The following is a 17,499-nucleotide window of genomic DNA, read 5'->3' as shown; positions in this document are numbered from 1 at the left end:
AAACATGAGTTCTTACACGTGCACACATTCAGCAGGCACTCCTTTGCCACCGACCTAATAGAAACAGACTGAGCTAAAAACCCAGCTGATCCTTCACTGGCTTAACCTCTCAGGTCAGAGCATGGATTCCCCCAGCACGCGCACGCACGCACACACACACGCACGCACGCACGCACGCACACGCACGCACGCACGCACGCACGCAAGCATCAGGTGCAAAACAAAAAAGGGGATCAGGTGCAAAAACAGAGAGGTAAGAGAGACAGAAGTGATGGAGACTGAACCGTGGAATCTAACCTGGGATTGTAATCCACCTCTGTGGTTCTAATTTAGAAATCAGCTAATTTACAAGAAAAGTTAAAATATCTTCACTTGATTATCTTTAATGTTGCGCCTCTATTTGCACCTAGAACACAAAATGCTGCTAAACGCAGCAAGTCCATGTTCATCCAGCACAATGGCCTAAACTGTGAGCAAGACAATTTTAAAGGAGAAATGCAGCACATCTCAGGTTTCAGAGCCTTATAATATACTATTACTGATCATTCTGACATCATGTTAAGTTTAGCTGTGCTGACTTTAGCTTTAGATAATGGAAAACTGTAACAATCAATAGTGCTGCTGCTCACGCACAAAAACAACACAGGCTGACGCAAAATTGCAGGCATGTGTTCACAGTCCGAGTACACCGTTATCTGTGAGGTGCACGTGCTCAGATTAAGGTTAGAGACGCACGGCACGTGAGCCCGGACATTACGCAGCAGAGACAGAGAGGTTTATGATCAAAACAAGCTGTAAAATCATAAAACCTGTAAGACAAAAAAAACAAAAAAACGGAAGTAAAGCGGGGCGAGTAAGTCGATGAGCAATCTGTCAAGGAAATGAACTTTTTTAATTCAGGTGATGAGGATGTTTACCACTTCATATATTAATAATTTACTAAGACAAAAACAAAAATAGCAGTAATACGAAGGACTCATTTTGGCCTTTAGAGTAAAAATGCATCGACTTAAGTATTAAAACGTTTTAGAAAGTTATGCAAGTAAAACATGTAAACCTACATTCGATCGCTTATAGTAAATCTGCGCATGCTGTTATTGTGCTGCAGCTTCTACTGCAGTGTCCCTACATACAGGAAGCCATTCACATTTAATTGATGCAAGCTTACCATCTCCATTATGCTGTAATGCAACAACGCTGCTTGTACATTATTGTACATTTAAATCTTGGTGTAGGAAATAAACAAATTTCAAAAGTTAAAAAACAAAATAATTGTTAAAAACAAACTGACGGAAATCATAAACGATTTGATGGTTTAATCATTCTCAGGAATATCAAGAGAGCAATAAAAACTGGGAGGTGCATTTGTCAAACTTCATAAGTGGATGGAGTATCCGCTCTGCCAGACTGCACTGCTCAACACTCTTCATGTTACAGGCTGTTTATCCTGGGAAGCTGGATTCAGGAATCCCCGCTGTGGTACCAAAGTTGTTATGGAGGAAACTTATACTAGCTACATCTGGAAATCACCCGCAATGGAGAGCTGGTGGAACACACCTATGCATGCAAGTAAGTAATTGCAATCCTAGAAGGCGTATTTGTGACGAGATTTCACAAAAGTTAAATAATAATAATAATAATAATAAAAATTTCTGCAGGCAAATCTAAGACCAGAATTTGTGCATGACGTTTTGACTGAGCGGGCTTTAGTTTTTCAGATATTGTTTTGCTGTTAAAGATAACAGCAGGCATCTGTTAGTAACAAACCTCCAGTGTGCAAAACACTGAAGGGAAGAAAGATGCAGAAAAGCCTGAGTGTTGTTTCAAATCTCTCCAAGACAGTGAAATGGATATGATTCATATGAGGTGTAAAATATGATTACAAGTGGGCGAGTATGAGTCACTCCTGCCACTCACTGCACTCTACCTTTCTTAACTTTAGCAATTGACAAATCTATAACAAGCACACTGAACTCAGGCCTTTGGATTCAAAGTTTTCTTGCCCTTTTCTTTCCAACAGCATCACGCGCACTCAAAGCTTTGCTGCTTGGTCCCAGGAGGACAGGGAAGAGCTCCACGGGTAACACCCTGTTGGGTCGAGGGCGGGTTTTTGACACGAGAGGAGGAGGGGCCAGTGCAGCAGCTGGTGCTGTCACTGCTGGACGCCATTTGACCGTGGTGGATGCACAGGGCTGGGGAACATCTGAGGACTTTGTTCCCAAAGAGGAGAAAATTGAACTCCTGAGAGCATTATCGCTGTGTGGAACTGAGGGGCCTCATGTGGTTCTGTTAGTGATTCCTCTTATGGACTTTACCGAGTCTGAGAGGAAAGCAGTAGAGAGAAGGATGGAAATCTTCACCTCTGCTGTCTGGAGACACACAATGGTGTTGTTCACTTTTGGAGACTTGCTAAAAGAAAAAGGCTGCAGCGTACAGGAGCACATCCAAACAGGTGGCCCTGCTCTGAAGTGGCTGATGGAGAAATGTCACTATCGATACCATGTGCTGGATAACAAGGCAGCTGTTAATTGCACGCAGGGGGGACTAAAGCAGGAGGTGAACAGAAGTGGAAGGAGACAGGAATGGACTTGGCTGAAGAAAACTGACAAAGAAGCACGAGGGGTGAGCACCGGAGGCGAGCTGGATAGGAGACGAGAAGGAGAGCAGCAGCAAGTGAGAGAGCTGCTGAGCAAAGTGGAGGATATGCTGGAGGAGAACGGGGGGTGGCACTTCTCCTTTCACATGTACCAAAGGCTGGAGGAGGAATGGAAACGCAGAGAGCAGCAGCTGAGAGCTTTGCTCGAGGCACAGACAGAAGTGGGAAGTGCGAGGAGAAAACAAAAGACGGCAGAGACAAAGGCAGAAGTGGAGCCAGAACAACAGCAGAGTTTGGAGGCTGAAGAGCAGGAACAAAGCCGAAAGAAAGAGCTAGAGAACAAGGAGGGATGTGTGCAGAGGGAGATAAACACAGGGGAAGAGCGAGAAGAGGGAGTCGAGGTGGAGCTGATGAGACTGAGCAGTGAGGAGGAGAGGTGGGATACGAGCTCGGAGAGCGGGAGGGAGAGAGAAGAAGAGGAGGAGAGAGAAAAGATGAGGGGGCAGCTGGATGAGGAGAACACTGAGGTAAAGACTGGAACAGTGACTTCATGTTGGCCCAGTGGGGGTCCAAGGTTAGTTTTAAAGCCAATCAGGAGGCTGGCCTAAGGCAGTAATAACCACCAACTCCAACAACATCATCTGGTCATTTACTCTCGTGTGCTGTAACAAAAACTCTTGTCATGTGATCACCCATGAGAAAATAAACAAGAGAACAAATCCGGATCTTCACAGACCTACACGCAGCCACAGGCCGTTTACAAAGACTGCCTTCACAAAGCTGAGCCAACTGGCTTCACATTTATATTTAGTATAGACATGAGAGTGGGAAGGAAGTGTATGTCCCAAAAAAATGTCAAACTACTCACCGAGTGTATTTAAAGGACTAAAATGGTATCAAGTCATTAAATAAATACTGTTTTTTTTTTTCCATTTGCATTGCGTGTCAGTCATTGGTTCCATTGGTTATAACTGCACATATACCAGTCTGCTTCTAAAATCATCAGGAATGTGAGACACTGTGTGATTTCAGTCCTCACTTTTCTAATTATGCACATCTCCAAACTGTTGCAACAGTTCCTAATTTTAAAAATATTTGCAGCACTCTTGCACTCGAGTAATTAAAATCCAATTTCCCTTCTTGGGGTAAACAGACACAAATAAAGAAACTCTGCTATCTGGAGAAAAAGTTAGCGGATGAACTCTGATAAAGGAGGATGCTTTCTTAACACCGCTCTCATTATTTTCCCCTCTTATATTTTTAGATTTTCAATTTGTAAATAAAATTGAGGCACTGTCACTCCATTCGAGGTTTTCAGCCTAAGCCGAGGGACGTGTGCTGTGCCACCCATTTCATTAAATCTCAGCAAACTGTCAATTGGCTTCAGGGGATTGCCGTCTCTCTTCGACTGACAGACTGTTAATTCTCATCTCTGGCTCGCAGTCATGATGCCGTGCGAGGTCATTTGTGCCGTAAGCAGCGAGGTCACTGTCTGCCCAAGACACCAGGCGTGACCAGAAAAGGCCATTTCAAATGCACATATTCAGATAAATATTTCATTAGGAGAGCTCCAGACTGTTCAGATTGTTAAGAAAAAATAAATCCAACCCAACTATTCATAAAAATTTGTTTTTTGTTTTTTTATTTCATTTCTTTGCCATTTTTGAAGCAATGCAAAGATTTTCAACACTGTATTAATTAGTGAGCGTCCAGACGCTGCATTTGTTTTCATCCTGCCGCTTCTTTTAATTAGATACAGAAAGCTGCTGTGATATTAATTTGGTCCAAGAAGTCTGCTGTCTCCAGACATGAGCTGCTGAGATTTGTGTTTACAGAGCTTCACTGGAACCAAACGTTACACCAGATGCTTTCAGCAGTCACCTCTTCCCAGGCAGACTGTGTGATCTATCAGTGATCGAGTTTATGAGTTTAAATACAAAATGTCATAAACTCCTTTTAATAGAGATTGCTTTAAAACTAACCCACCTTGCTACCTCTGAACATTGATGTCAGAGGCCCATTAAAACCAGTTATTTTAGGATGAATGGTGGGCCCTAACATACAAACTCACTTGCTAAAGTTCAAAAAAACGAACGAACGCCGGAAAGTTTTATTTTTCCAAAAATCACGACTTTTTTAATCAGTCGGTCCAACAATAAAAGCTTTCAGCTGACCCCGCAGCCGTGTTCTTAGAGCTGACAAAATTGTTAGCGTGTAACTGCTGCCAGTAATCTTCTATTTGATAACACAGTAAAGTTCCTCCTTCAAAGTCTCTGTGTTGACATCACTGACGAAATTGCAACTCATCTGGAATTTGATACCTTGTTATGATTTTTATTGGACTTCGTTGCACAAGATGAAGTCTGACACACGGTTGGGTGAGCACTATCAGCTCTAAATATGCCGTGAAATTCCTTATCAAGACAAACCGTGGCTGGGAACAAAGTGTTTTGGGAATAGTTGCCAATTAGTGAATGAAAGGTTTATCTGCAATCAGTGTTATGTAATAGCAGATCGCTATTGGTCAGGAGTCCACACTTCAACATAAGAGGTGCTTGTGAAATGTTAAAGAGTACAAGTGAAATTATTAAACAGAAGAATTGGAAAGGCGTTCACCTTTAATAGTAATATAGTGAATGACGTGGAGCTATAAATAACCCTCTGCACCTTTTATTTGTCTGGCTCCAATAGCTGCTTGAGGTGAGCACTCGTCTAGGCCACTGCTGTTGCTATGAAACAACTGACAACCCATTTAATGTGCAGCACTGGTGAGCTAAAAGCTGAAATATCTTTGACTTTTAGCGCTGGAATGTGCTCCGCTCGAGCAGCAAGAGGTATGAGTGGCGTCCGATAAAGCTGTAGCCCGGTCACAAACTCAGCTTTAGTATATCTGCACAGACTCACTGTCAATGACAGGCTCAGCGTGTACTTAAATGCTAGTGCTCACCTCAAATGACATGGTCATGACTACGACAGTGTTTCCTTAACATCTAACATAGCATCTCCCTTAACTAACGTTTAATGTTAGTCGTCTTGTCTCTGTGGTAATTATCTCACATTTGAGTTTTTCCTGTTTTGCTGTGATTGCTGGTTTTCCCCGTACATCTCTTTTGATCTTTTTCAGAACCTTTGATTTTGTTCAAATATGCCTAATCCTTTAAAAGTCTCCAATTAATCCCCTGCGTATCCGTAGTCAGATCGTCCTCTTCAGAGGGGTTTACTGTGAAGCAAGATTAATGGGTTAGCAATCTATGTTGAGCTTGTCTGTGTGACAAAAGTGCCCATCTTTTTACATGACTAGGCGAGCTGGTCATGTAAAAACAACACACACGCGCGATGAATACCTGTTCAGCCATCACATTAGAAACAAACAGCAGCACTGAGAGCCCAATCAGCATTAAAATAACTCAAACTCAATTGCTTGTTTTCTCACTCTGTGATTTCTGGCAGCATTAACCTTTTGTCTTGCTTGTAACTGTGTTGCTATATTATTTTTTATGTTTTTTATAGATTTTTTTTTTTAAACCCCATTTTATTATCATTACCTGATAACATCTGTGACTGAAGTAGGCGGCACTCATAAGGATAATTTTGTGTGAAAGAAGACTCATATGACGTGTGAAACGCCCCCATTCATGCGAGCAGACAGAGAGACTGAAACAGAAAGCCCGACTTGACAGAGAAACCTAATAATTGCTGTTGTGATGCCCATTATCTCTGACTGGAGTAGGAAAGCCTGGCTTTATTGAGCCGCCTTTGTAGTATACCCCTCTAGTTATTTTCATGATCTTTGTTTAGGATCATGTTGAGGCTCCTTGTTTAGGCTTTAAGTTTTTATCTTTTTTTGCTGGCTTAATTAAGAAGGGTTTTTTTTGTTATTTCTTGCCTCAGTGTCCTGCCTTTGGTTCCTATCTAAAACCATATTTTTGAGACGTTTAGCTTTGCAAAGGTGGGTGAAAAGTGTGAAAACTGAGAAAAGCAGGGCATCATTTTTTTCTCCTTTCTCTGTACTTTGCACCAAAAAGCATGGTGTTGCAAGTCATTAATAATGAAGAAGGGGTCAGAGTGTTAATTTGAGGTCTAAATCTTTAGACGTTACCCATGACCGGCCATACCCCACCGAAGTAAGACAGTTAAGCAGAGGTGTGAGGTCAATGTGTTTCTTTGACATCCAATATCAGTTCTTTGTGATTATAGCGACTGAATGTGGAGAAACAGACAAATTGTTGAGACTTTTTTTTTTCTTAACTGACCTTAAGCTGCAGTGTGCTTGAGATAAAATCAGCCTGTATGTGACACATGAACTAAAAGTGAGTTTGACACCCCCGGTCTCCACACGTCCCACAGTCTGGTTGATAAATGGACTCATAAGAGGTTTCTAGAGGTTTCTGATACTACTCGTCGTCCTTTGAAGTCGCTACCATCACTTAAAAGTTTCACAGAACTGCTAAAACTTTTGCAGCCACCAGGATAACAAAGAAACAAACAAAAAAAGCGAACTGAATCAAAGCTGCTAATTTTCTCGTATTCTTTTTCTATTGTTTCTTCAACATTATCACAAAGCACTCACCACAGTCGTTGAGATACACAGTTTTACATGTTAACCTGGCCTAGAAACCTAGTAAGCTTGAGGCGCTAGTAAACCACATCTTTGGCCCTTTAACAAAAAACTATACCTTGATGTTACAAAGTGCATAAGTTGCAGCTTTTTTGTCTTTCTCAGCAAATCTACAAAAAAAGCCACAGCTTTTGTTGACCTTGATGCTGAAGTCCATTCTTGTTTCCTCACTGATACAAAGGTGCTTTCAAGATGTGATTAGCTCAGTCTAGAAGAGACTGACAGACAGACAAAACCAGTGAGCTTATTTGACCCCAGCTGAAAATAATACTCTGCCAACTACAAAAAAGAAATTGTTACTAACCAACACGCACATAAGTCATAATTACGTAAATGCTCACGTAAATGCAAAAGTGTCCGACTGATCTGATTAATGCGGTTCTGTCTTTCCTCTCTTTGCTGAGGCACTGCTGTGTGCTTATGCAGCCTTGTATCCATGCATGACGTGACAAACAAAACAAAGACACTAGCTGTGTTTTCTAGATAAAAGAGATGAGCTCGTAATGGAAGAGATGAGTACCAAGTGAATGCTGCATATAACTGTAGTTTATGTGAGGTCATACAGGCCTCTCACACACTGTTCAAGGATTTTTCTGGCATGTCTCCATTTACTCACTCACCTTCCCCCTAGCTTCGGGCTCATAAACAAGTCATACGCTAGTCATCTTAACACCGCTGAGCTGAGACGACCCACGGTGCCGCTTCATGCTCTAAAACGATTCAGTGCAAGGTGACTTTTTCGGCTATTTTTTTGCTCTGATGCACTCCGCTGTGGATCTTTACTCCATTACATCCATCCATCACACACCCACTCACAAGATTAGAGTGCACTGACAAACTTTTGTCACTATCTGTTCTTCTTGGAAGTTGAGTCATAAACTGAACATAAAATATAAATTTACAGAACCGAGAATTACATCACACTGTGTTTTACACCGAGTAAGTTACCATTCGGTTACCACACCAGCTCCTGATGGTATATTGTTAGTCAAGCATCTGAAATACTAAGTAACTATTTCTACACAACACTAATTAAAGTAGGATTACACATCTCTGACAGCCTCAACTGAACATTTTGTTCCTCAAATGTAACTTCTGCAGTCAAAGCGTATGACGGAGGACAGGCAAGCAGTGTGGGCTTGGACCAGATCACAGCAGGATCGGCCAGCAGAGCTACAGTAACCGCCCGGGCACAGAGCCCAGCTGAGGGTGAGGGGACCACGGGGCAATGTGAATTAGATACACAGAGGAAGTGATGGATAACTAAAGAAATAAGAGTAACAGATGAAACACGGGCTGTATTAGGAGAGAGTTACATAGAGGGCAGCAGAGGAAGAGAAGGAGTAGAGAGTGAAGAGTGAAAGCAGCGAGTGTCAAGAGATCTACTGGTTGTCAGAAAGAAAAAAAAAAGATGGGAAATAGACGTGAATTGAAGCTCCACAGCTATTTTTTTCAGAGGGGTGAGCATCTATGGTATTAAATATAGACGTTGTCCCAGTATAAAGATTTAAATGTTTTAAATCGCATGAAAAGAAAACAGCAACAGAGATAGAGCTGAATAAACTGGTGTAATTCAATTTTAACATACAAGTAATATATGCAGGTAGAAAAACTTGAGACTATGGTACAATTCATCAGTGAAATATCAGCATGAACATGTTTCAAATACACTTTTCCCATATGGCTCTTCACTTAAAAGAAACATTTTCTGTGTCTGAATCATGTGGGAAAACAACTCCGTAGGTTTTTCTGTGTCCATCAATTTTTGCATGCTTGGCAGCAGATTTCAACAGCGTTCCCAAGCAAAGCACTTAAAACACGACAGGTCACACGGCCACAAATGCCGCACTTTCTATGGTGTTTCGCTGGAGTTACAGTAGAAAAAATATGTTTGGGCGGGCAGGCAAAAATGTTATCACCCGAGATCTCTGATGCCACGAAATGAAAGAACACATCCGCTGTGGCGCTCGGCTGGAGGGCAGACAGGGCATCAGCAAAAACACTCTGAAAGAATTACCTTGTATTGACTCAATGCACAGTGAAATCAAGCTGAGGAAGTGCATCATTATATTACAGTCATTCAACTTTTATTAAAAAAACTGAACAAAACTTTAAAAAAAACAACTTAAAGAAAACATGATGTAAATTTTACGAGTGTGAAAGCATCTAATCAACCGGTGACCTGCGTTAGTCGAGAGCTGCTCGATGCTTCGTATCAACTGTGTATATTTGTTTTGTTGTGTATTTATTTTGAAAGAGAACAGTCATTTCTGCCACTGCGAAGTTTATACACGACAGGCATGCGCTGCTGGTCTCCAAGGTTACCATCGAGCACAACAGTTGTTGGATTTCATTGTGAAATCGACACTAATTGTAGACATTAGCAAATGGTAGTCTTGTGTGTACAATGTTTGAAAGCTCAGTGAGCTCAGAAAAAGCACAAAACAAATGAAGAATGCAGACCAGCTGCGCACTGAGTCATACACATGCTTTTAAATACGTGTGCTGATACACCTAACTGACGCAAGCAAAAGTACTGAAGTGCATTATTGCAGCTGGGTTTCTTTTGACTTACAACATCAGTGCTGCTCTAAGAGATGCTGGTGATTTAACACATTAACTCATAATGAGTGGAAAAGAAAAACCTGGCACGAGCTTTAATGTTTTGTCATCTTTATGAAAGCAAAACAGCATCATGAGAGTTGTTAGAGTACTCTATGTAAGTAAGCATGTTATGGATCAGTCACACTACACGCTGTTGCCTGAGTGGCGACACATGTTGTTCAGGGGAATACTGCAATGGCTACCTGCACTTTATAGTGGTGCAAAAAAAAAAAAAAATGGTTGGCCTCTTTAAAGCAGGTCTTAGTTGATAAGCATAATATTTTGTGTAGCTGCAACATACACTTAGGGTCTCCCATAAGTCTCTAAATTAAGAGGCAAACACTATGGTTGGTTGGTTGAGTAAATACAATAAAAGTGCCGTTGTTTGGCTCGAACAGCTAATGATAGCTGGTAGAAAAGTAAAGGTTAGGACAGCCTATTGGCTAGCTAGAGCTAGGATAGTTGTGATGCTTATGAGTTTATGCAAGATAAGATAAGATGATTCACCTCTGAAAACGACAAATCGAATCACAATGGTAAATTAACAGTTTAGAGTTCAGTAATATGGCCTCATGTTACAGTCAGTTTTCTGCAGTAACTTGATTTCATACGTGTCCTGTATACACAAAACTAGCTTTATGAAATCGTGGAGAGGAATTGAGAAAACTAATTTCCCCAGCCTCAGTTTTGTGGCCGTTTAACCCTGGCATAACAAGGTTTCTAATGAGCTTGTTCCCTAACGAGCTTGTACATGAGAAAAACGAACTTCCAATGCGACCTGGGAGTATCTCAATTTAATGTAACAGTTAAAATAGGTGTGTAATTCTTTCCGAATCAGGTGGTGGGCAGGAGGGAAATCTGATTATGGACCTGCTGTTTTTATAAACAGTGTTAGGGAGACCAGATTGCCACGGTACATCTGTTTTCTGTAAGTGCTTATTTACGTTTCCATGAGTGACCTGGCTTTTTAAGTGGATGCACGCTGAATCCCTGACAGGGAAATTATGAAAACATGAGTAATGTCACAAGCTAGTCAAAGAAAAATGAGAGTGAGGCAACTTTAAGGACTGCACTCCACCCATAACGGCTCCAGTGAAGCTGCTAGGTGGCAAACAAAAGAGGATTGCACATGTGTGAACGTGGCAAACTGCAGGAGTGTGAATGAGGAAATTGCTTAAAGACCAAGTGAGAGCTGCCAACTTTCCATGATTAGAAACATTAAGAGGAGGTATTCCAAGGGCATAAAAATTAATCCATTACATCACGTCTCTGCTGTTTTAAAGGCCAGGATTCCTGAACACTAATGCAAACCCCTTGACCAAAGTCATGACATCGCTCTGACAAGATGTGCAAACAGGACACATCTGAAGTTTTGTCATCTAAACAGTGCAGCTTGCTTTTAACAGGAACAGGTGGACGTAGTCCATGGACAGACTTTAGCTCCTCTTCGTATGTCACAAGGGAAACCGCAGAGCAGAAACATCCAGATCAACAAGAGAGATGGCGGCGTTCGGACTATCAGTGCCTTCAGGTACCTTTAACTCGGCTAATAGCTTGGAGCGCAACAGCAGTTGTTCTGCAGTGCCGCAAAAAATAAGTCGAGGAAATGAACTGATAAACAGTTGAATAAGCTGAGGGAGTTTCATTCATCGGGGAGGAAAATGCCGAAAAGACACCGAGAGAGGGCCGAGAGACATTTAAATAGAACTGAATCCCTGAGAGCGCACAAAAGGAATCCAGCCTGTCAGTAAATTGGTAATGTCAGGAGGCCAAATTGAAGTGTTGATTAGCAGCTGTGCCTACAGCTTCCTGAACAAAGAATGAAGGAGACGAAGATTGTGGAGGATTATCTTGCTCTCATTCATTACTGCTCTCCTTCGTTACAAAGCCGGGGAGTGATTGGATCGCCCTGTTAATAACATCGGACCTGTGGGCCTCACTGTGTGTGCGTTTGTGTGTGTTGGTGGCAGATTTAATAAATGAAAACAATGCTGTTCTGAGTCATCAGAGCCTGAACACTATCAAAATCATTCCTCTGGTTTATTTTATTTATTTATTTTCTATTAAAGTGGAAAGATTACACACGCACCTAGGGCTGCTCGATTATGGCAAAAATGATAATCACGATTATTTTCACTGAAATTGAGATCACGATTATTTGACGATATTTATTTAACCCTTTAAGACCTACTATAGAACCAAGTCCACCAGAGCTTATATTATTTTTTTTACATGCTGTAGTGCCATTTGTGGGAGCATTTCAAGTTGCTATACATCAATACAACTGTTATAGCCCATATTTTAATAATATGTATGCATTAAGTCCATAGTAATTACATAAATTGCAAAAAAGTGCAATAAACTACAAAAAAAATTGAAAATCGCTTTTGTTTTGTTTACATATATTTCTACTTGGAGAAATTTAAGAGGCTTATCCCTCAAAACTTTAAATACAATAAAGTTGCAAAAAATAGTTTACAACAACAGGAAATTTATTTTGAGTGTCTTCATAGTAGGGCTGCCACGATTTGTCGACTAGTCACGATTACGTCGACTATCAAAATCGTCGACGACTGATTTAATAGTCGACGTGTCGTTTGAAGCTTTGTAAGATCGCAAAAGACGCAGGAAAATAGCAGGATTTAAGAGTGTAATAACGGACTGAAACAGAAGATGGCAGCACAGCATGTACAAGGATTCCAGCTGCCGTTAAACCCCGAAGAAGAAGAAGTAGCTGTGTCCCAGAATTCATAGCGCGGCCCAGCTTAGTTTCCAACAATGGCGGTAGCTAGTTAGTTTTAATATTACTCTTATTATTCTTTCTGGGTCACAAAATAAACGTTTAACATATTTTCAGGTGAGAATGTAGCTGTGTAAACCTCAAATATCGGCTCAGTTTTCGGAGACGTCTGTTACCCACTAGCTCGATAGCTAGCCGGGGGCTAGGTCACTAGCGCCGTGAGAACACCGGACTCCCGGCAAATTGTTTTCAAACCCACCGCCTCTTTCGCGACTCAGGTTAAATATATATGAGTCACTTAGATAAATTAAAAATGTTGTTGTTTGGCCTTTTTTTTTTTTTTTTAGTATTTTATTTGTTCCTGAGTAAATCGGTTTGGCTGAGATTAAAGTTATAGTTTTTACACAGCTGAATAAACATCAAGCAGACAGCTGATTATCAGAAGTGTGAGATGCTGGAGAATATACCCCGGTGTCCTGTTATATTTTAGATAGCAAGGAGTTTATTAAACTTTACCAAAACAATCTGCAAATTTCATTAAAATTGAATAAACTATCATCTTGTCTTTATTTTTAGTTAGCACCTTAAAAGCTTAAAGCTGTAAGCTAATGATAGTTATATAAGCTGTAGTTTTATGTCCAGTGGATGATGATCTGATTAGTCGACTAATCACAAAAATAATCGGTGACTAGTCGACTATCAAAATAATCGTTTGTGGCAGCCCTACTTCATAGTTTTATTTTGGAGATACAGTTTTTATATACTGCAGGAAAAACAAAAAACAATCCTATGATGCAAATTTGCAAAGAAAACAGCATGTGCATCATTTCACTGTGGGAAGTGTTACGAACAGCTGATGGATCGGCAAAGCGTGTTTCTGGAATATTATGTTTTTGTTCCTGCAAGCGCTTTTTATGCAATTTTTGCAAAGCTATATGTGGAAGGAAACCGTGACCGAGGACAAGCTGATGGCATCAGATGTAAGTACAACTCCTCCGGTTTCATATGCAAAACAAATTATTGCGCTAGCTTACACGGTTCAGGTTCTACAGGGATTTAAAAATAGTTACGCAAAACGGAGCGTGCTGCTCTGACCGGCTTTAAAGGGTTAACAATGACTTTAAAAAAATAATATAACATAGTGTGCAACACCACTGAAGTTTTTTTACCTCTCTTTTCAACCAACAGCAGTCACTCTCCTCTCCAAATAACTCCTGCTTAGCTTTCCGAGCTTCCCTCGGGTCCTCTTAATCAGCGGTCTCCAACCTTTTTTGCGCCACGGACGGTTTATGCCCGACAATATTTTCACGGACCGGCCTTTAAGGTGTCGCGAATAAATGAGGGAGGGGCTAATAATCGGCTCAGTCATTTTTAATGATCGTTGAAATTCCAGATCGTAATCGTGATTAAAATTCGATTAATTGAGCAGCCCTACACGCACCCAAATAGTTTTGTGCATTTACCTACAAGTAAAGGCAACAGTCTAAGGTTATGTTCTTCTTCTATGTCACCCAAACAAGGCTCCAGTGTCTGGGAAAAGTGTGGCTCACAGTCATAGTTTTGTCTGTGGCAGCGTTAAACATGGGATTTATGGGTTTGTAAAAGGCAACTGCTGAGCTTTCAAAACTAATTTTGGCTTCTAAGCTTCTCATGCTTGCATAAATTTGTCTGGTGGCTGGTGCTGCGCTGCATAAGAGGCTGCAAAGCAAAACTGATTCACCTAAAGCCCTTTCCCTGGCTTAAAAGACTTTTAAAAGTTAATTGACGAGGACTTGTGTCTTTCTACAGTTCTATCCCCTTTCCATTAAAGGATGGCATCTTACTGTATGTTGGCTCCATGTCCGAATGAGCGCCCGGGTCGCCTTCTTATAAGAACTCGAAAGGCCGTCATGTAGCTTCACCAAGTCTGAACATGTACAAAATAACAAAGCTGTCTCTCTGGGGTTGTTCGTGTGGGCCGTGCACACCTGCTTTTAGTGACCATGCACACCGTGGCTCTCTCCATCATTGTTTCGGGTATGTCTGGATGAAGATGTAAGAACCGTTAAGTTAAAAGTGACCCCCTGTGTGAATGACAAAATGCCATCACTTAATGAAGCCTGCAGCGTTCTGTATCCCATGCCGGGGAAAAAAAGCCTTACGAAACACACACAAAAGCTCAGGACGGGACAGACGGGGAAATGGATCAGTCCTGACAGAGAGGCAGGATAAATGGGGAGATAATCAGGTGTGAAATCACAGTGATTTCTTTCTGCAGTAATTCAGTCTGTCTCTCATCTTCTCTCAGCATGAGGGCCATTTCTGTTTTACACAAAAACCAACACAACTGATAGCAGAACTTTTAACACGCATACTGGTGGTACAGTGGGGAAATGTTAATGCGCCGGCTCCCTTGGCTATGTCACTATTCACAGATTCACAGGGAAGCATTCAGCATTTGAGACTTTTTTTCTCCTCGCTGTAGACTACTTCAGACTGTGTTTGCCATTAGTTAGCTATAGGAAAGCTATAATTGTGCTTTTAAAGTTGCAAAATGCCACCAATGTTGTGGACAAGGTGAAAAGTACACATGTAACACTTCATCCTGTGTTGAATTTAAAATACCTCTTTGCCCGTTATTGACCTTTTTCTCCGGCACTAAGTTACACAAAATTAATGTCAAGCAGCTCTTACATTAGTAAGAGCAGATGTGCACGGCTCTGGTCTTGGGGATGTAGATCGATATGAGCCCATTAATGTGATGGAATCAATGAAAGAGAAAAGAAATAAACAGAAAGGAGGAAAAAAAGCAGCCGAAGAAAGAAAGTGGGAACAGAAAACAGTCAGGAGACACATACTTGCTGCAGACACGCAGCACAGTTCAGCAGACACGCAGTCATACGAGTCTGAAACCATCTAAAAAAAAACAACTCGAGTTAATCTGGTTTTACAAGTAGGCAATTAATTTGCAGTGCAGCTGATCTGCTTAAATAGTCCACTTATTTTGAGAAGTTTAGAAGCTGAACCAGGTCATCGCTGTAACTGAAACACTGATGCTGGACTTGGGATTCTCAATTAAAGTTGTATAATCGACTCGGGCAAAGGCACCACTCGACAGCAGTTGAGCTGTTAGCCACGGTAAGGTCATTAGCTATTTTAAGTCGACAAGCTTAAGCCTGGAAAAGGTTACCCCAGTTTCTCTCTAAAGCTCTTTGAATGAAGCTGCATAAAAGCCAGCCAGTGATTATTGCTGTGAGATCATAGATTATTGCATTTTTAGGCCCAGGAACAGCTCTTGAGATAAGCTAAGTACACTGATAAACAGCTGTACACTGATTATTTTAACTAAATATTTTAAATATTCACATGGATTAAGATTAAAAATCTAAAATCTCGTTATATGCATTAGATTGTGTTTGAGTATGTCGAAAACACTGATTCATATTCCAGCACTTGTCCTTTTACTAATCAGACCGACGTTTGCCCTGGAGCTCTTCATTAGCACCCGGTTTCAGCGCTGCTCCATGATTCCCACATCATCTATCAGTTTATGTGACCAGAACCGACACCAGTGGCTCGACATGACTTTCAATTTGGCCCTCGTTCGCTCTGCACACCTCCCGTCTTCTTCATCTCTAATAGCGCTCCTTCCCTTCTTTGCCTTTTATCAGCCTGTCTCTGTCAGTCCTCATTCTAGCTGCCAATCTGTGATTATTCCCACATTTCAGAGCTGCCTCCATCGCACTTTCCATGCACTTGTTTTTAGCTATATTTATCTGTTCAGTTCTCTCTATTCTGTTCTCTTTTTCTCCTTCCTCACTATTGTTGCTTTTTAGTTCCTCTTTTTTCTTAAAGCTTTGACACTAGAGAGCATAATAAAATCACCATCCTCACTTTTTAGGCTCTGTTTAGTTCATGTTCTCTGTTTGCCTTTTATCTCTCGCATGTCGCTGGTTTCCCCTCCGCTCCTCTCCAATTCTTTACTTTGTCTATCTCCGTTTTATTTTTTTATGTTTTCTATGCCTCTTTCTTCTCTTCTTCACTGCTCATCTCTGCTGTTAAATATTTGATTGTGAGCACACTGAGATGACACCACCGTTCCCCGCTGCAGCCGAGGGTGTTTAGATCTCAAAGCAGAGGATGGAAAAAGAAACATGAGGCACTTTCAAACCTCCATTTGAGCTTTTTCTGTGTCATTTAATCTTGTTTTGCAGTGTCAGAGCGACCAATCAGAGGTGTTCTTAATATTATATATCAAGAAAGGCAGAGTCCCAGAACATATCAGAGGCATTCGGCCACCGAGGACATTTAATTTAGGCAGAACAGTTGTTGACGTAGCTTCTTCTGAGACAATTTGCACAAGCTATTAAGCTACTGCGTAGGCACTACAAATTAGCCACGAAAAAAAATTGCACATTTAGCAGAGCAGGTGCAAAAACAAAGTGCTCTCTCAATTATGGATGATCAAAATATTTGGAAGAAATTCAAAATCAGTGTCGGGTTGTTTAAAGAAAAGCACAAAGTATAACTTTTCTTCTTTCCCCCCCCCCTCCCCACTTTAGTATTTAGTATTTATTTTAGTATTTATTTATTTATTGTCATTGTCAAGAACAATGAAATTGCGTTTGGGGCTTCCATACAACCCAAAAAAGAAGAAGAAAATAATAAATACCCCTTAAAACCCAAGTGTACATATTTAACCCAGTGTGACTCCAATGCAATAAGACAATCCTTAGCAATAATGTTCGTAGAAATTCAGACAAAGACCTGAGAAACATGACAAAATACAACAATGCAACCCATTCAATATTATTGTACTGTGAGATATGATATCAGATATGATAGTTATCTATTTAAGAAAGAGGGGGGGGGGGGGGGCAGGAGGGGGAAGAGAATAAAGATATGATGCACCAATGCAGACCAGTTCATTGCTATTAAGAAGTTGGATATGGTTATTGTCCG

At 41.0% G+C, this 17,499-nt stretch overlaps 2 protein-coding genes across 8 annotated transcripts in view; one reads left to right on the top strand and one right to left on the bottom strand.

The window, feature by feature from the left end:
- Positions 1 to 17,499, bottom strand: part of LOC308412982 (SPRY domain-containing SOCS box protein 4-like) — a 91,002-nt gene that overhangs the window by 18,670 nt on the left and 54,833 nt on the right. The gene's annotated exons all lie outside the window — the stretch shown is intronic.
- On the top strand, positions 1,536 to 3,437 carry LOC308413011 (GTPase IMAP family member 7; the record flags this gene model as incomplete). Its single annotated transcript, XM_080907792.1, has 2 exons — positions 1,536 to 1,569; positions 2,021 to 3,437. The coding sequence occupies 2 exons, from the start codon at positions 1,536 to 1,538 to the stop codon at positions 3,202 to 3,204; spliced, it is 1,218 nt and encodes a 405-aa protein (XP_080763918.1). The 3' UTR covers positions 3,205 to 3,437.

This window comes from Rhamphochromis sp. 'chilingali' (genome assembly GCF_963969265.1).
Source record: "Rhamphochromis sp. 'chilingali' genome assembly, chromosome: 16".
NCBI lineage: Eukaryota > Metazoa > Chordata > Actinopteri > Cichliformes > Cichlidae > Rhamphochromis > Rhamphochromis sp. 'chilingali'.
Note: the sequence above shows the minus strand (reverse complement) of the source record. Positions and strands in the feature narration are given on the sequence as shown.